Source organism: Spea bombifrons, chromosome 2, assembly GCF_027358695.1.
Source record: "Spea bombifrons isolate aSpeBom1 chromosome 2, aSpeBom1.2.pri, whole genome shotgun sequence".
Taxonomy (NCBI): Eukaryota; Metazoa; Chordata; class Amphibia; order Anura; family Pelobatidae; genus Spea; species Spea bombifrons.
Genome location: NC_071088.1, coordinates 75,382,641 through 75,402,906, shown reverse-complemented (window position 1 = coordinate 75,402,906; position 20,266 = coordinate 75,382,641). Strand labels below are relative to the sequence as shown.

General features: G+C 38.4%; 1 protein-coding gene across 3 annotated transcripts in view; it reads left to right on the top strand.

Annotated features, from left to right (window-relative positions):
• DTX2 (deltex E3 ubiquitin ligase 2) overlaps positions 1 to 20,266 on the top strand; it is a 66,754-nt gene that overhangs the window by 13,237 nt on the left and 33,251 nt on the right. The window contains exons 3-10 of one of the 3 annotated variants that reach the window (XR_008346220.1): positions 1,013 to 1,589; positions 4,899 to 4,957; positions 9,011 to 9,145; positions 15,863 to 15,930; positions 16,156 to 16,314; positions 17,415 to 17,576; positions 18,667 to 18,756; positions 18,882 to 19,483. Coding sequence is in view for 2 of the 3 variants with exons in the window: in XM_053454843.1 (XP_053310818.1) it covers positions 1,013 to 1,589; positions 4,899 to 4,957; positions 9,011 to 9,145; positions 15,863 to 15,930; positions 16,156 to 16,314; positions 17,415 to 17,576; positions 18,667 to 18,756; positions 18,882 to 19,106 (1,475 nt within the window). In the remaining variant the exon portion in view is untranslated. Of the gene's footprint in view, positions 1 to 1,012; positions 1,590 to 4,898; positions 4,958 to 9,010; positions 9,146 to 15,862; positions 15,931 to 16,155; positions 16,315 to 17,414; positions 17,577 to 18,666; positions 18,757 to 18,881; positions 19,667 to 20,266 lie in introns of those variants that run through there. The other 2 variants (XM_053454843.1, XM_053454844.1) reach the window with 2 other exon arrangements.

Below are 20,266 nucleotides of genomic sequence, written 5' to 3'. Positions count from 1 at the left end.
ATGCACCACAGAAGGACTTTGTCATGAGAAATTCATTTTGGTCACCGAAAAGGAATCTAAGGCTGAACATAGGGAGGGCAAATGTCAGGACCCTTTTGAAAGTGGAATTCAGTCTATCTTGCTTAAATAAACATTGTGTCGCTCTCCTTCCAAGTTTGTTTCCACAGTTCTGGGTCATCTATCTCAAATTATTTCCCCTTTTTCTCCTTCCACATCAAATTCCTCTGCTTCCTCTTCTATTTCCTCCCCCTGCATATTCATGTTTTCATGTGTCTTAAATCTGTCTATGCTCAGATATGTGAGGGGCTACAGTAGTCGGCACTTCACACTCCAAATGCTGACTGAAGACTGGAGAGGTCTGTGGGAGTCTCAGTGACTACTGCGGAGCTATTATGGAAACATATGCTTTATCACCACCGGTGAAAAATAATACTTGAATTTATAGGGCATTAGCTCATGGTCGCAAATGAATCTGTTTGAGCCCAGCTAATTGGCATCTCATAACTTGAATCCATAAAACCCCACATAACATGTCTATACAAAAATGTTTTTTTGTCAGTTGTGATATAGAAAACGAAGAAATTGTGAGTTGGAAGCAAAGTTACACAGCCTTTGTATTTTTTCTTTTTTTGACCCGTTTTCACAATACTCATTCGTACATATGTGATGGAGCAAGAAACTAGGAAACATCGTGAAATGTGTTAATGTACCCTTTTCCCGACACACCTTTATTATTTACACAATGTAAAATGGATCAACACGTTGTGTTTACAGAGCAATCAAAAGTCGCAGAACAAAATATATATTGTCAAGCCCTGGCTTAAGCACATTGTGTTCGTCTACTTGTGGCTTAGATGTAGATCAGAAAACCAGGTAATTCCAAAGGGTTTGCTTGCTTTTCCTTCCCACTGTGTGTGTGTATGTGTGTGAAAATTGCAGGGATTTTCAATACTTTGTAGCATTGTATACCTTGCTTATGGTAATCACTTTATTCTTTAATTGTTTATTGCAGGAACAATGCGGTTTGTAAGGAAATTTCTTTATCCGTCCGATTCTGCACCCGGCAAGGGAATTTGTTGGGAATGGATGAATGATGATGGTAACTGGGCCCCTTATGAAATGCAAGTCACCATATTTTTGGAAGAGGCTTTCTGCAACAGACATCAGTCGGCTGATCTGACGATACTCGGACTGCACTATCACGTTGACTTTGTGTCTTGTGTTCAGACAAACAAGATGACTGGATTCCGGCGACAGGTTCAGAGACGCCTTGATACACCGTACACATTGTGCCCCAAGACAGGGCCAGTACACAGATCTGCTGCATGTGCGTGCCACCAGTGTCTAGCGAGCAGCGGAGCTGGGCCTATTTCAACTCGTAATCGACATTCCATGGTTAATTTGCCAACATCATCAAACTACCAGAACTCTAGTCGGACGTCGCTTATTTCTACCAATAATGTTGGTTATCTACCATACCCCAAACCGTCAATGACTAGTGCAAAGTCCACACCAAAACTGAACAGCACATATCAGCCACCATCGACATCCATGTCCTTTCCAGGTCCATCATCCACTAATGGAATCAGGTACTTTGATCATACTGCTTTTACAGTGTATTGTGTTGGAATGAGGTGCCGTTTTTCTTTTGTTTTTTTTGGAAATGCAAAACTTGATATTAGACTTTTTAAGCAATTACAAATTAGAGTTAAAACACATTGTACTTTCATAAATAACAGTTTATCTCTGGACAACCAATACGGGGGATGATAGTGTATGCTATTCAGGAAGCATTAAGTTTCAAGATTCAAGCAAATATCTGCCCAGTGTGTGTCCCCAGAAAACAAACCGGCCAGACTAATGACACCAAGTTTCCCTACTTCTAAATTTCTGTAAGTCAGGGCTTGACAAATTTGTTGTGAATCTAGGCGCCAGCTAAAAAAGTTAGGAGGCAGGATTTTTTTTAAACTACCAGTTGGTCAGGAGTGATCTGATCATCATCAGCCCACTTACTAAACTCACAGCATTTCACCAGGAAGCACCCTGGACTTTCAGGTCAGTGCTGTTTTGTTTATTATTATTATTATTATTTTTGATTATTTTTTTTAACTCTTTCAATGCTGATGTTCCATTGGAGCACAGCATTGACTGATATTTAGTCCCCACAAGCTTGTGGGGACAAATGTTAACCCCTGCAATGCCACAAATGTGTCTCACAATTGTGGCATTGAAGGGGTTAACGCTGCACTGTCGCTCTCATGGAGCGATCAGGCAACAGGGGGGTGTTGGGGCTGGTCTCTACACTCATGTGGACACCAAAGAACCCTCTCCCCCTGTCACTGAAGCTGCCTCTGGTAGCTGGGGCACAATTGCTGGTCTATAGACCAGCCATTGCAATCAACACTCAACCCCCTTTCCTGAAGCTGCCTGTGGCAGCTGAAAACGGGATTGATGGTTTTCCTGCAACCGCGTTTTCAGCCTACAGGATCACTCCGTGGGATGACAAACACCTGACAAACACCTAGGCGCATTTGTCGAGCCCTGCTGTAAGTTATGAAAGAACAGTATCACAAAATGATATAAAGGTGATCATTACAAAACACACAAACTGTAGTGTACTTAAAATTATTACTCAATAATTTCTGTGATCATTACAGTGTTTTGCGTATTTCCATGGTATTGACCCGTTGATGTTTCTCTGGAATACACTCAGTAAATGACCGTCACCATATTTTAATTTACTTTAAAAAAAAAAAAATAGGTGCACATATAATATAATACAGTAATCGTGTTACAGACAATAGGTTGGTCTTTTTCTTTGCGGTTAACTTCACTAAGGAGAATGTTGACGGTACAGTTTGGGGTAGTTGTGTTTCATCTCCTTGACTGCACAATGCATTGAGGTGTAAACCACAGTGAGCTTCTGTTACAGGAAGAACTTTGCTAACCCATGTAAAATTTATCTTTAGATCAGCAATAACTTTACGCCTCTTTACGCATTGAATTTTGCATAACAGACGGCTAGCTCAGCCCTCTTTACTGGCTAATCTTGCTAGTGTTGGTCCCTTGTGATAAATAAAGTGTTAAAACTGCTGCTCTCGTGCAGTCTGTCTTTTGAGCAATGAGTACAGCACTGTGTACAGTAACAGATTTTAGGATTTGGGGGGAAAAAAACCAACTTGATTTTATCCTGTTTGGTTCCGCTAGGCTTCCTTGATTTGCAGACATGGAGGCTGCCACTTAGCCGTACTTTCTTATCCTCAATAAGTAAATAAATGCTTACCCTAGGGAGAAGCTGCAGTTCTCCCTGTTATTGAAATCAATGGAAGCTCTTTACACCCATCCATACAGGGATCCCGCTAGACTCCCTTGCGACGTGAGCGGAACACGTCTTCTGCACAGAGAATAGCTGGAGGGTGAGCAAAGAGTAGTGTAGAATCCCCCATGTATCTGCATGGTCCTGTCAGCTATCATATGATCGATATGCATAGGAAGGCTGGAGTGTCCCTTTAAAGAAATTACTTTTGTGTGAAATATTCCAGTTTCTTAACTTTTTTTTTTTTTCTTATTTTTGAAATCAGATTAACCCCATCTCTCCTTGAGGGTTACTCTGGGCGCAAACAAACACCATTTATTGTTTTGTAATCCTGTTTAGATGCCCACTGACTGCAGTTGGATACCTTCTGTATGATTATAATTCCTTCCCCTAATCCGCATAATATTCTCAGAGACAAATATATTAGTGCCCCCGTACTTCATTTACATCAATGTTAAAGCTAAGCAAAAATCAAGCCATAACATGAAGTTTTAGCAGAGTTGTTTAACAAGCAAAGGAAAACACTAAAACTTTGTACTGTTTAGTTTTAGTGAGTCCTTAAACCTACAAACCTTTCAGTTCTCTGATCACTTGTAAAACTTCACTTTTCACAACATATCTCTGGGAAACAACTTGTTTGTGTTTTGTTTCCAAATCTTTATTGCCAGTAACCAGGCAAAGTAAATCCCACGTCCCAAATAATTACAGTATTTGTTCTTTCCAATGACGTGCGACTGGGGCTTTTTCAGTCAGACTATTAACGCGTAGTACCTATCCTTCTCTGTGCCTTTGCCATGCTGAAATGCAAGGTGAAATTGCGCAATCATCCGTTTGATTTACACCCTGGATAATTGCAGAGAAATCCGTTTTGAAATAAAGGGAGTGAAGAGGGCGTCAATCTCAGATTAGGTTGTTACTTATTACTACTTTATGGGCTTGCTAGAACTATTGCATAAAATCAGAAGGAACAAGGTATCACAAAAGCATAATATATGACAACCTGATATGGTTCTAGCCATGTAACAACCATATTACTAGATTAATTATTAAAAGAAAATAAGGTAGAATCCACCTAAAAATTCCCAATGTAATTTGCAGCTAGTGGTACTAATATTGTATGGCATTGTGTGTATATGTGTGTGTGTGTATATACATATATACATATATACATATACATATACATACATAATTTGTTGTTTGGTAATGCCACATTGAAAACTCAATTACATTTTTTTACTATCACACTCATTTTGGTTTTGATTGCCAACACGGTCAGTTGTCAGTCAAGTAAAAAAAACTATTTTGTTTACTCATATCAAAAAAAAAAAAAATCGCCTTCTCTGTCGTCTGTAAGCAAATGACGACACTACTTGTTCCAAACAGGTTTCGTTGTTCAGGGTGTAGGCTGATGTCTCCCTGCATTTCATTGTGATCTCGCGACTTACCGTTAACGGACATTTAATTTACTGCAAATCCATAGCATCTTGGCGGATAACATAGAGCAGTGTGGTCTGTTAATTGTTAGTTGTGCTATTGTTCCTTAATTAAATGAAATTGAATTTGCTTCTTTTTCTCTTTGAAGGATACCATCTATACCAGTTCAGACTCAGAGACAAAGCATCATTCAGCCAGCTCTTGCAGGTAACATAAAACTGTATTCTGCTTATACGTACTTATTAAATTGATTTTCTTACTGCTACGGAAACGGCTTTTGGGTTTTTTTTAATTGGGAAAATTGTCGCGTATATTAGGAACCTTACATCTTCCTGTATTTTTGACGGCCATGCTGTAACCTCTGCTAAACATAGCATTTTTTCTATAAATGATAATAAAAGAAAAAAGAAATATTCAAGGAAGAACTTCACAATGGCGTGGCATTGATCAGTTATTGCAATAGATACCGAAATGTTTTTGTGCGGTAAGTATCTTGAAGAAAGAATGAAATGACAGATCTGCTTAACGTGTTAATGCATTTAATGTTTCGACTATAAGAGCAAGTTATAAGTTATTGCAATAGATACCGAAATGTTTTGATGCGTTAAGTATTTTGAAGAAAGAATGATATGACAGATCTGCTTAATGTGTTAATGCATTTAATGTTTCGACTATAAGAGGAAGGTTTCTAAGGCTTTAGTCGTTTCTATTGACAAGGTGCTCTCCCTGTACATAGTTTGCAGTAATCAAAAAAACAAACTTATTGCATGACAGAGGACGGTGCCATGTCGGTATGTTGGTTCGCCAAATGCTAAATAACGTTATTGACAGCTCACATGCAGTGTTATATTACATATTTTCACGAGTTCATTAGCTACAACCTGGAGGCTATTCTTCTACACCACAAATGGAATGCCTCGAATAAAGCAATATAACAGATTAACCGTTTCTTGGCAGTGTATTGGTAGCACAATAAATTGAAACTTTAAACCTCTATATGTTCCAATTAACAAGTACTTTTGTGAAGCTCTGTTCGGCTCAGCTTTTCTATACAATTGCAAATTGAGGCGTTTCTCAGATCTGGACTACATTACGATTTCTTTTTCCCAGCGTAACATTTTTTTTTTTTGCCTAATCCTCACCTGTTGGGATATTTTATACTTCGATATCGCAAAGAATAGAAGAGAAATATTATACCTTTGCTTTTACTAAACAACAAAAAAAAAACATGCCAGGATACTGTGGCGTTTAGGTGGGGATGTCGAATTTTACGAGGTGTATTCTGTTACTTCACCCAACCTCAGTTTAACCCTGGTGAGCTCCTTCTGCATGAAAAGAGACAAATATTTAAAACAATGAAATGAATGAAAAGAATCCTCTACACATTGACTATTGTCATACAGGCCCTGCTCAGCCATCCTTGCGGAAGAGGCCAGAGAGTGAAGGAACTTGGCCAACAGTGCAGAGTTAACTGTATGAGCTGAAATGCTTAAGTCGCTTGCAAACTCCCATTTAGTAAGACCTTTTCTGCGCATGTGTGTGTGGGGATGGGGTAACTGTTGAAAATTGGCAAGCAGGGGATGTTTTTGGCTGTAAACATCTCCTGCAAACCAAGAATCTGAGGGGAGAGAGAGAGAGAGAGGGATAATTGCTGGAGTTTTTCTAATCCCGCTTTGAAATTCCCTACCTCCCAAAAAAGAAAACCTAAATATAAAATTAGTAATCTGTTGATCTATAACAATAAGGATGATTTAAGTGCCACTATGCCATAGTTACTTGGGAATAAATGTGACGGTCTTATTGAAAATGCTATTAGGTTGCTAACGGTGATAAATATTTGATTGACACTCCTTTACGACTAATGCTTTACACTGGCTGTCTATCACTTACCAATGAACTTGTTACACGTTCCTTCTCCGGCTGCCTGGCTGACTGTAACAAACTATTTGCTTTTTTGACACCTGCAGTTCTTCCTCTTGTTACAACTGTTCCTTCTACTTCTTCAGTAGCGTGTACACTATGTTGTATTTTGTGCCATCAAGCACTTGAATTCTTGCACTCTTACGTTTTATCTGTCAATTATTTGCTGTTCAGGGGCTGTTATATTTATTGAAATGTCTGATACCCAGGCTGGCCTGTAAAACTCATAAATCATTAAATTCGCTATAGCTTTAAAACGAAAAAAAAAAATACAAACGTGAAACAACACAGATGCCCAGCAAATGCAATTTTTCAGGATTTGCTACTCTGATCATTGTTTTGATGTATTTTTTCTGTGAATCGGAATCTATATATTTATATGCATACAGAAAAATGCATGGAAATTGTGTCATTGGATGAGGGTAATGATGGTGCTGATAGAGCGTTTCATACTGCAATATTGAAGTTTAGTTGTCGGCCATACAGACAATTTACACTTTGGGAAATCTCAAATATAATAACCTTGTCACCCTGGGAATTGTGGGTCACGCTAGAGGCTTAAATCCAATGTCCAGTCAGAATGGAGATGGTGGAGTGTGGTGGACATTCGCATTTAATTCTGCCTAGCCTGTTTTAAGCTTGTGGAGGACATGATTGTGGGAACAGATGAACTAATCAATTGGGACCAGGGCAGTGTAATGTGGATGGGAGGCGGGTAAGAGATGAGCGATTAGGGGAGACGCGAATAAGGCAAAGGAGTGAGAAATATGTGTTTTCCTGACTGAAAGCTTCATAATGTCATAGAAGAGGGTGCTGCCTTCTACATGTCTCTAGATTCTCCGCAGCACAACTCACACTATGAGAGAACCTTTAACCGTTCGCAAGTAACCAGTGCTTGCTCTGATTGCTGCTGGGGAATAGAAGGCTCACCCTGAGATGGGGTTCAGATGGAGAATGTGGTGGGGTAGGACTTTTCTAGTGAGAAGCTGCTGAATACTGTTGTTTTGAAGAGGAGGAGATCCATTAGAGTTAAAGGGAAGGAGATGGAGAGAGACCGGCCAGCTGCACAGGAGGAGAGGAGAATAGAGGTACAGAGGAGTTGAAGGACAGATGTGTTTAATTCCACTTAAATAAAGTTGAAATAGTCACCTCCCTGGTTAATTGTAATTATTGCTGCTAATACTGTGGTATTAATATAAACATATTGTCTTCTTTTGTGCTGTGTATGTGAGCTGCATCGTGTTTTAAATGTGTGCCACAAGCTACTTTGTGGCACTGCACAGTCACAAAAAATAACTAGTGTTATGTGAAGTATGTCCTTAAAAATATGTTTTAAAGAATGCAGATGTAAGCCACCAGGTAAGTGAATTAGCGAGGTTTCTCAATGATACTGCTTATGATGCAAGAAACGAGCACAGTGAAGCAAGTATTGTGTGCTTCACTGATCCCTTCAGTGCTGACTCAGCTTTGCTAAGCTCTTGACCAAGGTCCATTCACTTAGCTTTGCAATGAACAGATGATTGTATTACCTAAAGTTTACCCGTTCCTCTTCTATGGACTTTATGGTTTTGGCTGATTTTTAAAAGACAATGCTATCATCAAAGTAGTCTTCTATTGCCAGTTAAGTCTAGAAGTATTTCACAATGACTTTTACAAAAAATCTTTGAAAGTAACTGCAGTTCTAAGGGACTGGCACATGCTGAAGCCATGGCTTCTAGGTTTTTTACCTTTTGGATCACACCTTCCCATGATATGTTAAATTGATTTGTTTCTTCCTGTGCTCTTGGTCAAATCAGGCTGGCTCTTGAAATTGTCTGGCTCTTAAATGCTATTTACATTTATCTAGCGTTGAGGTTGCATGCATATTGACAAATACAGATCTCAAGGGGGAAATAAAGTGCATTGTGCAGTTCCCACCAATAATGTAAACCTAACCCGGGTGCTCTTCTACTACTAACACATGCTTTGACAGCCACAAAAGCTAATGTGCGGTGACATTCACAATTCATAAGTCAGTCATATCTTTATTAGTACATATCTACAGGAAAAGATCCATTAACCGTTTAGGTGTCTCCTTAAAGCAAGAACATGTTTAAGCTCCCAGTGTTTGGAGTCAGGATGAAAAATATTGCATTACCATCTATTATTCCTACACATATATATTTTTTTTTTTACTCTAAATATAAGTTATTTTTGCATATTTTATGTCAAATGCCATTATCCTTTATCCATTTTATTCGCGATTTGTTTTATTTATTTTATTATTATTTTTGTGTCCCTTCCCTCCCCCGTCCTGTTTTTTTTTTCTTTTGCATGCGGATTTCATGTACACCTTTTTAGGCATGGCGGCTATTCTGATGTCAGCGGCTGGGCTACCCGTGCGTCTTATCTCTGCACCTCCACCTTCCAACCCACTGGTGACCAGTAAACCCGATAAAACCTCAGTTAAGAAACTGAGGAAAATGCCAAAGAAAGGTAGTTTTTCATTTAATATCTATCCTCTACCTCTCTTTTTTTCCTATTTTACTTTTGCCAATCCGTTATTTCATATCCATATCCTTGCATATCAATATAACAAGAAAACTAGTGGGAACGAAGCACATACTTTTTGGTTACTGAAATTTAACGTGAGGCGGTGCTGCATTGTTTCCTATAATAAAAAAACACCTTTGGTTTGACCAGCTTTTCATACTAATGCCCTTCACCTTTCCCACCCTGGGAGGTTCAAATGTATACAAATCACTCCTCAAATTGTCTTCCAATAAACTGTTGTGTTAAAACAACCATAGCGTGGCACCACCTTGTCGCCAAGTAAATGAATGGGCTATTTTTGTTGAATGACAAGAATTGCTGAAGCCAACAATCATTGAAAAGTAGATAACACTTCCATTAGCAACCATTAACAATATGTTTGCTTTTGAACTCTTTGTGAGCTACATTTATGCAGACAGAACATTTTAAGAGCCAGCTACAAATGGTACATTAGCGTTTTATCATGCATGATATTCTCTAACACTAAATTCACTATCAATTATTGTATGCTGACATCGGTTCTATTTTGGTAATAGCAACAGCAATGTTGTTGTGAATATTAAACACTAAAATTGACTTGTGATTCAACCACTGTGCTCTAAAGACCTACAGTTTCCAAAAACTAACCCCTTAAGAGCAAGCAAGGGAAGTGTTTTAGTTTTAAACCACATAGGTTGAATTTTTATTTATTTTTATTTTTTTTGTAATTTTGATGAACTTTTTTCCACAGGATAAATTTCTCTGCTTAAAACAAACCCAATTTATGATTCACGACATCCCTCGAGTATAGCAATATCCCACATGCGCAGCCTTTTAAGTTTATAGGGGTCAAAACACCCCTCCCCCTTTTTTTTAATACTTCTGTTTTTTCTTCCAGTTTCACACTTCAGGGCACACATTGAATAGGATCCAAGGCTTTGCAGCCCTGCTTACCTGGTTATTGCATATGTAATCATACACAGAGGAGGTCAGAATCTCTGATTCTCTCCCCTATGCTTCCCACAACGTTTCCTTTGACACTTCAGGAAGGGAATGCCAGAACTTGAGGCATTTAAGCATTTTAACAAGTCAGTTTGGTGCCATCAGTGCTGGCTCTGGCTGAGGGAGGGGTGTTTCTGAAAGCGATTGGTGCCGCAGTGTTGATTGTAGCCCATGCTGTACCAGGTATGTCGGTGATCCTCCAGATATATTTATTCTCATGGCATACCTGGTACATCATTCTTAGTCCAGGGTTGAAAACAAACAAGGTAAAGGATACAGTTATCTCAGCATATTTAATGGCTCACAAGTGGTACCCAATGCTGTTAAATTTGAGCTACAACAATCATACTGTGAGTCTGAAGAAAAATGCATAAATTAATCAAAAAGTGAAAGCTAAATCTCACCGCTCACACTGCCAGGAAATGGCTATTCCTCAAAACCTGGCACTCATCCAAGAAGGATGCATGTGATAGAAGCCACAGACAAGTTAACACAAGCAATCACATTTGAAGAAGGACAGAGTTCAGTGGCTGGGGATGGTGTCATGGTGGACTATCCCAAAAGCTCTGCGTACCGCTTTCATTTATGGGAAGACAGAAGCCATTAATCAAAAAGTACTATGTGATCACACATCTGCAATTTGCCAAAAAATGTGAGACTACTCCAGTAGCAATGTACGAAAAGATTGTATGGTCATAGGAATCCAAGATAGGATCAGACCACATATGTTGCTTTGATGTTTGTCTAAAAAGCTCTAACACTGCCTATCCCTATGGTAAGTTATGATGGGAATCCTTTGCATCAGCCGCCCTTGGGCATCGTTTAAAAATGAAAGACTAATGGGAGTAAAGAAATACAAAGAAATTACTGCACTTGCTTCATCCTGCTACAATATTAAAGCTTGAGAGGAAATTCACCTTCAGGAAAATTATTTCAAGCTTCAGTGGAATGACCCAAGAACAAAATGGTAGATGTCCTAGAGTGGCTGAAATCCTCCTATTGAAGATATGTGGCGCTATGAAAAAATTATAGTCCACAAGCAAGGTTTTGAACAACCTGGGGCAAATCTTCCTAAAAGAATGAGCCCAGCTAAGTCTGACCCTGAGAAAATCTGGTGCATACTTACACCAAAAAACTTAACCCTTGAAGTGCCAGCTGTAATGCTGTGGATATCTGGCAAACTGGTCTTGAAGTTTTATGTCAACTGTGGTGACAGCCTGATGGCTCACTCTAACAGTTCCTATATTTTGTGTAATGGCTACCCAAGAGCTACTTGGCCAATGTGTAGCCTTCCCTTACCTACCCTGGAGGAACTCTAGAAATTTTAACTGTATATGTGCAACCTCTGTTAAAGACAGGTGTCTTGTTACATATTCATGCTGAGGGCTCCATCTGTAGTATGGAGAATGCTGTATTTTGTATTGCTTTAAATAAAAAAAACAAAAAAGACCAATGTACGTGTGTGGACTACAACTCTCATCACCTGCAACGAGAAAATGCCCATGATAGGATTTGTAGCTCATATTTCCCCACAGGGGTGCATGGAATGTCATGCTTGTGGAATAGACTATTCTTTAAAGCATAATTATGGAATATTATGTGGCAGTATGTTGTGATCACAATAAGAAACGATAATGGTTCTAAATATTAATGTGTGAGAAGTTAATAATCACATTAAGTCACATTTCTGTGACTCTAAATACATAGACATTAATATGTAGTTGGTCCCCATTTGCAGCTATTACAGCTTCCACTCTTCTGGGAAGGCTTTCCGCAAGATTTTGGAAAGTTTCTACAGAGATTTTTACCCGTTCATCCCGTAGAGCTTTTGTGAGGTCAGGCACTGATGTTGTACAAATAGGCCTGGCTCCCATCTCTGTTCCAGTTCATCCCAAAGGTGTTCGATGGGGTGGAGGTCAGGGCTCTGTGCGGCCAGTCGGGTTCTTCCAGACCAAACTCATCCAACCATGTCTTTATGGACCTTGCTTTGTGCTCTGGGGGCACAGTCATACTGGAATCGAAAATGGCCGTCCCCAAACTGTTCCCACAAAGTTGGAAGCATAGCATTGTCCGAAATGTCTTGGTATGCTGAAGGGGACATAAGAGTGCAAGGTGTTATAGCTGCAAAGGAGGGAAGAATGCAATGTCGTAAAAGTCCCTGTCGGTGTAATGGTTAGGTGTCCCAATACTGTTGTCCATATAGTGTGTGTGTGTGTGTGTGTGTGTGTATATATATATATATATATATAATTACACACGCAGATAAATCTGCTGGTGCCCACTAAACTATAAAAAAAAATAGTTGCTATATAAAAACTCTAATCATCACAATGTTACCATTCCACAGTATAATTGTAAAGCATTAAATAAGTATTGTCACTAGATAAGACACACGGCTTAAATTAATTTCATCACTTCTTGATGGAGAGAAGGCCAATCAAGCATTGACACTTAGAAGTAAGTGGATAACGGTGAACAGACGCTGAAGAAAAAAACGTGAATAATTAAACGCCGATCACTTACTTAAGTAGAAACATCCTATCTATTTTTTTTAGAAAAAAAACAAACATATAAAAGCAGTGCAAGAAGTATATCTATTATTTAAACCAGTTAAAAAGAATGTTTAATATAATTAAAATATTTATAAACTGTTGTAATGATTGCTTGATGATCTTTTGCATTTTATAGGTATACCAAAAAAAAATAAAAAACAACAATAAAATATATAGTGCCCTCGGTTTGAGGCAGATTCCACAAAAAATAAGTCTCACAATTCTCAATTTAAGAACAATATTCTGCTCTGGTATTAAAACAGCGTTATAGGTGAGGACCATGTTGTAGCAATCTGCCAGTCTTTAGGCAAAATGGTGTAGCTCGGCTTCAGTTATATCCGGTAGCAAACAATCTAACCATAAAAGAACAAGAAACAAACCATCATGTATATAAAAAATAAATAAAAGTTTAATGGCAGAAAAACTGAGTCTATGTGAGCACAGCAAAATGACCAAGCACTTCCTCTCAGACCTCCTCCTATCATAGGCGCTGGGTCCTGGAGCAAGGAGAGACGCAAATGCCGAGACAGCAAGAACAAAGAGACGGGGTGTGTCAGATGTGTTTCGCCACATCGTGTTTCCTCAAGTTCATGCCCCCCTTCCTCTAGTGTTGAACATATTAATTGCAATTCATCCAGTGTACGTCGTTTGTCTTCTAAGCTCGCTTGTGCGTAACTTCTATTGATTGAGAGTGTCTTGTTTTGTTTTTACATCATTTGTAGTATATGAAAAACAATCAGAAGTATAATATAACCAATTTGGTTTTCATCTAGGAGCCAGGCAAAAATGTAGGAGCTGGTTTTTCCCCGAATCATGTTTTTATTTTTATTTAACATTTAACCATTAACAATTTAAAACAATTCAAAGAAATAAATAAATCAAGTATATATAAATATAAAACAACTATATGCTACCCATATGCTGTCCAGATTCTGTAACGACCGTAAAATGGGAACCTTCTAACCAGATCCCCGCACACTAATTTAGTGTCCTCCCATTTAATAAAAATCAAAACCCCTTTGTAAAATATTACCAGTACTAAGTACACTGACAGAAGCATGAATCTTTATATAAAAAATCTCAAATATGAGCCACACGCACAAGATAAATGCCAGCAAGCGACCACAGGTCACACAGAAATTAATCTTCCATAGTGCTAATAAAATGAGATTTTAATCTGCTCGGCACACAGTGGGTTTACAAACTAGCAGAATTAACCACTCGTTAGCGCGCGCGCACACACACACACACACACACACACACACACACACACACACACACACACCACACCCCCCCCAAAGACACTGTTTACACAAAAAACACCCACACGCATTCTAAAGTGTTCAGACACACTAACACACCCCAAAACACACACACATAGGCACACACAAAGCTTACCACGCAATGTGATGTTGCGTTACCCCGCTCAACCGCGCATCCTCCTGGAAATTAGATAAAGAGGTAAATCCGTGTGTCGGGACTAACCTCCCTATCCCTACTCCCGGGGCAGGTATGGTTATAGTCTCACGTGGGCCACACCTCAATGTCCAGTGGGCCGTAGGTTGGAAGCCTCATAGACATTGGCATGTAAAACCATTTACCTGCATTATTATTCTGCTTGGTCTATACAATATAGTTTCTGAGGTTGCTCTCTTTATTACGTGAATTCTGGTTTCTACTTGTGATGTACTCGCTGCTGCTGATAGTAGTGCATTCATTTCTTTATCGTTGAACAGTAATTGTGTCTAGATTTCTGTTATATACATTTAACATCATCTTTGTGTTTGGGAGTTTCATGTAGATCCTCCAGAGGCGAGTGAACAAAAAACATTACGCATAATTACTACGATTCATTAGAGAGGGCACAGCGTAAAAGGAATTCTCTGCTTTTTCATGTTTCGCTCATAAAAAAATTGCAGTATTAACGTAAATCTGCCGTTAGAGGAAAGTTATATTTTCTAACAGTTACCAAGGTCTTCTAGTTAAAGTAGAAACAAATGTTAAAGATCTTAAAGTGATAGTCCAAGTATTAACAAAGTACTTTAATATGTATTGCTGAAAAAAAAATCAAAATTAAGGTAATGTAGTCTTTCCTTTATAATATAGCTCCTGTGCCATCACAATATTATTCGACATGACAACCTGATAATAAAAACAATCTTAATTAAGATTAAGGAGCAGCCCTGCCTCAACCAACCCTGGTCCGCGACCTGGATCCCAGTGGCGGTATTACTTGCTCACCCCTCTCCATGCAGATAGGACTGTTGTTGAGTACCGGAGAGGTGCAGCGTAGGTGATGATGTAGCAGTAAGGTATCTGTTGAGGTGTGAACCCATCAAGATACAGCTCAACATTTTGAGACTACTCCTCTGTCCTGTAATACAATTGAGTTATAGTAAATGAAGGCACGATATCAACGGTTAAAACAAACAATAACATATAAACAAAAGTGCGTCCGCTGAACATTGTGGTTTACGCTTAAAGAGCAATTAATATACAATCACCATAGCACTCAATAAAATGCTTCTGCAGATTGCTTTGCACCGGCCCCCTTGTGCCAAAAACAAAACATTTATTTTTATATGTGCCAAAAATTGTATTGTACTAGGGTCTAAAAGCCAAGGATTCACTGTTCAGTTACATGTCGTAAACTTTTATTTCATGATCCACAAACGTTAGAGATTTGTCATATAGGAAAAGTCTGATGGGTTAAATTATATAGAAATCACTTGTCATTTTTTTTATTATTGGGGGGGATCTTCTGGGACACTGGTTGAGCATCATGGTGCTTCTAGCTCCACAGCTGTAGAGATGTATGCATTGTTTGGTGCACATTTATATATTATCCATGGAATTTGTATAGTGCAATGTATCTATTGTTCTGTGACTACATATATATTTTTAAGTTTTAATAATTTATTTACTAGTTTATTGTCTGATTTGCCGCACGCTTTATTAACCCTGCAATCTATATACACATCCATATTGATCTGAAACCAATGCATGTACATAGAGCTGTGATTTAACTATTTTTTCTGCATGTTGATGCGTGGGGGGGATTATGGAGAACTCAAAGGATTAAGGTTTATGTAAAATATGCCATCAAATATTTTTTTTTTTCTTTAAGGAGGTCCAGTAGAGCCAGAACAAGTTGTGAAGAAATACCTTGAAAATGTTGAGAAGCCATCTAATGAGGTGTGTTGGGAAATCACATTAAAAGGGCACTTTGGCCAGCGACCTGTGAAGCCAACTAGGTGTTTTTGTCTTTCAGCAACACATAGTATCACCACTGCCACTGGTTATTTACTTATCGCTCCCTAATTGTTATGCTCTGCTCGTGACAAAGCTTGTTACTGATACCGATATATATTTTTTAAAAACTTAAGACATATTCAGATTCATTGTCTTTTTATCTTTAAGGACTGCATCATCTGCATGGAAGCTCTGAATTCTGCTTCAGGATATACAGATGCATCAGAAAGCAAAAACATCAAGCCGGCTGCAGTGGGGAAACTAAAGAACTGCGGTCACATATTCCATCAGCTCTGTATGCTGGCTATGTACAATAACGGGAACAAGGTACCTATTCTGACAATGTCAAATAAACGGCACCTTTTATGACATCAGACTCAAACCGAAAGCAGAATCCTGCACCGCCTTGCTTGTTTAGTAACTTCAGCATGGGCCTCGTTCACTGGGTTTTTACTGTCACCCAATGTGTGGGTTTTCACAGTCTGTGTTTCTCCCACACACTATCTTTTAGTGTTTCCTGTGTCTTACACACCCCTATCTTTCACTCTAAACAGAAAGCTTCTCAGCTCACTAAAAAAGAAATTCCAAGTACAAATATGTCATCACGGTACTTTGTGCCATATATCACGCTACTTTTCTCTACAAATCACTTCTCTTTATAGCATCCTTTTCAAAATACTTTAGCACATGTTCACTTCAGTTGACTTTTCCAGCTCAAGTAAACACGTGAGCTTTATACAGGTGAAGGTTTTGTGCTGTTTTCATGCTCTTTCCTGGGAACAATTTTGGGAAGATTAATACATGACCTGTCTCATTGTTCTCAATGTTTGGGTTAATCATGTGCCAAATAACCTGTTTTAGCCTAACAAATCTATCAGTGTGGACCTTGTATGAGAGCAGAGTACAGCCTTTCAATTATTTCACATACACTTGCTGACTTGCTTGCTGACTGGAATTCCTAACTACCCCAAGCCCACCTTTTTTCAAACAAAGTACTCTGTTACAAAGTGTTTTATATTGCGTGCAAACATACATAGAAGAAATATCTTTCTACTCAATGCACCACTAAGAAAGCTGCCAGTTTTCTTTTGTATTTTGTATGTTAAGCAGCAAAAAAACACCCCAAAACTGTAGGATACTCAACCTCAAAGCAAATGTATTGAAACAAGTGTGTGGGATGTTGGTTTTGTGACAATACTGTACCTTTATGCTTTGATCTAGTGTTGCAAAAGTGCTTCATAGAAATGTTGTTTACACATTATGTTCCTTTGACTCTCATTATCCAACGTATGGTCGTTTTATTTTCTATATTGTCTTTTACAGCTGAATGTCAAAACATTCTTCAAATCTTACATTTGTAGAAAACTAATAAACTGTTTCAGAATTAGTTGCAATAAGGTGATTTTAATTATTTTCCTTTTCTGAAGGATGGCAGTTTGCAATGTCCATCTTGCAAGACAATATACGGAGAGAAAACGGGGACACAGCCCAAGGGAGAAATGCAGATTTTCCTAATACCCCAGTCTTTGCCAGGCCATGAAGACTGTAAAACAATTCACATTGTGTACACCATTAATCCGGGAACACAGGTACATCATCTTTAAGTGGTCCTAATTGGAGACATTCCTCTACTTGGCAGACTCCCACAGCTTACCTCTGACTTCTTTTGTTCTTCATTTGATATAATACTGTTGAAAAAATAACTTGTTTTGATTGCATTTTAGTACAAAATAAAGGTGTAACAAAGGAAGTGTGTTGTAGTATAAGTGACTTATTTAATAAGGTAACCACCTATATGCATTAAATAGTCAGAATATTAGCTTGGATACACATATCTGATACTCTTTGTTTAGGTAGACATTCATCTCATACAGTGATGTACCTAGGCTGGGGCGGCGGGGGTGGCTGTTGCCATCAAGACTAAAGATCAACAATGTGTCCATCGCCCTGATGGTTCCCTCCAGTGGTGGACTAAATTGTCTGCCACTGGAGCAGCAGGGCCCCTTGGAGAGAATATTGATTTCCTTCTAACTAGCCCCAAATTCCTACAGATTTCTGTTTCAATGTGAGGGAGCAATGAAACCGGTATATAGGAACAGGCCACGTTCTCCCTGCAGTGGTAGCAAGAGAGAGGGGACAGCGAGAGGAAGGGAAGAGGTATATAGAGAAAAGCAGCAGAGAGGGAGAAAACAAAAAGACATTTTGTAATAAGGATAGTTTTATGCCTGTAAAATGGCAAATATGCATGTGTAATATGACAAGTGTGTGATATGATTGTGTTTAATGGCAAGAATTAATATATATTTGTGTTTGTGCGTAAGGACAAGTGTGTTCATCTCGATTGTAAACTCGTTAAAGCAGGGCCCTCCTCACGCATTGTCTCTAAGTGAAATTGCTATGTAACATACTACTTGTTATGTCCTGTCCACCCATTGTACAGCGTTACGGAATTTGAGGGCGCTGTATAAAACAAATAATAATAATACTGTACCTTGACGGTCTATTACTACAGTTTTGGGCCAAAAGGGATAGAATGATTAATTTGAACATATGTTAGCCCCAGGTGTCAAGTGTGCTAGGTACTCAACTGGTCCCATGTCATACTTTTTGTACTATACTGAAAAAAATATTAGTGTTTTCATTCTAAAAGATAAAAATATATATATATTTTTTTTTTAGGGCCCTGGGCATCCAAATCCAGGAAAACCATACACAGCTCGAGGCTTTCCCAGACACTGTTACCTTCCAGATAACAACAAAGGAAGATTGGTAATAATTATAGCCTTTTCAATGCATATTTAACATGAGCTAGAGTGTTTGTTGGAAGTTTCTGTGGTGGTAAAATATATGCCTTCCATGATATATTCTTTTTTTTTTTTCTTTTTTCTTTTTAGGTTCTAGAACTTCTAAAGCTGGCATGGGCCAGGCGCTTAATTTTCACTATTGGAGTATCTAGCACAACAGGTGAATCTGATACTGTAGTATGGAACGAAATCCACCACAAGACCGAGATGAACTCTAACATAACGGGACATGGCTACCCCGATCCAAATTACTTGGACAATGTCATTGCAGAGCTCGCTGCTCAAGGGGTCTCCGAAGACTGCTTGAAAATGTAAAAGACTACTAAACTAGTTGTCTTCTGCTGTCTTTGGTGGAATTCGATTTATTATAAAATGCCTTAAAATTTGATTTTAATTTGTATGTGTATATAAATATATATATATTGCTTTTTTCCTTTTCTTTTTGCAAAGCAATACATATCTAAAATAGGTTTCACATAGAAGCTGGGGAAATCTTTTTGTTAAAAACTACCTGACGGTTCATGCTACCACCCCTGCAGGACAGGGACAATCTTTATGTGAGCTCTATCTTGTTCTTCTATAAACATTTATAATAGTATAACACATTCACTTAACTTGAGAGCTTTTTTATTATTAATGAAAAGGAAGAATATTACAGCAAAAAGTGCATATATTTTGGTTTTTCCCATTTTGTGTGTTATCGTCTCTTATACCTGGTACGCCGATGGCCTTGACAAATAATTTTCGGTTATATTTAAAGTGGTTCTATAATTCTGTTCTTTTCTTGACTAAAACAATTGTTTTACTTTTCCTCTTTGCTATTGATTTATGTTATTGTTAAAAGAATGAATGAATCAATCAAGGTCTTCAGTTCATAAACACATTCTGATGCTTGTGTCTGCTCAGGCATCGTGAGTGGTCTTACACATTCTTTCATTACCTCCCTCCGACACCATATGTTCGGAGAAGATACACAGAAATGGACTTACAGCCATTACGACTCAATGGCAGTTAAAACTCAGCAACCTATTTTTCTACACTTTATATTTACAAAGTAATATTGTGCCTTTAAAGGTGCTCTGTCTTGTAAAAAAGGCCCTCTTTGTATTTATCAGCTATTTTGATTTTTGAGTAGATACTAGTGGGGCAGTGACACTTTTTTTTTACAAGTTTCAGATTCCTTTAACATTGAGAGCCTAGGCGGCTTATTGTGTGCTTTCAAATGAGCCTCGTAGTCGTCTGAATACGCTAATCAGCACTTCAGCCTTTTCGCTTAAATATTGTCCGTTGTCCTTTTCATGCTTTTGTAAACGGCTGGCAACTAGTGGATGAATTTATGAAGCTATACACGCTTTCAATTCACCCCTCTACAGAATCGAGTGCAGATGTCAAGGGTAAGGTTGTTTGCTGGTAATGTGAACTTTTATAAAATGTGACCTGAAGATTTATTCACAAATATCATAGTGAGGTTAATT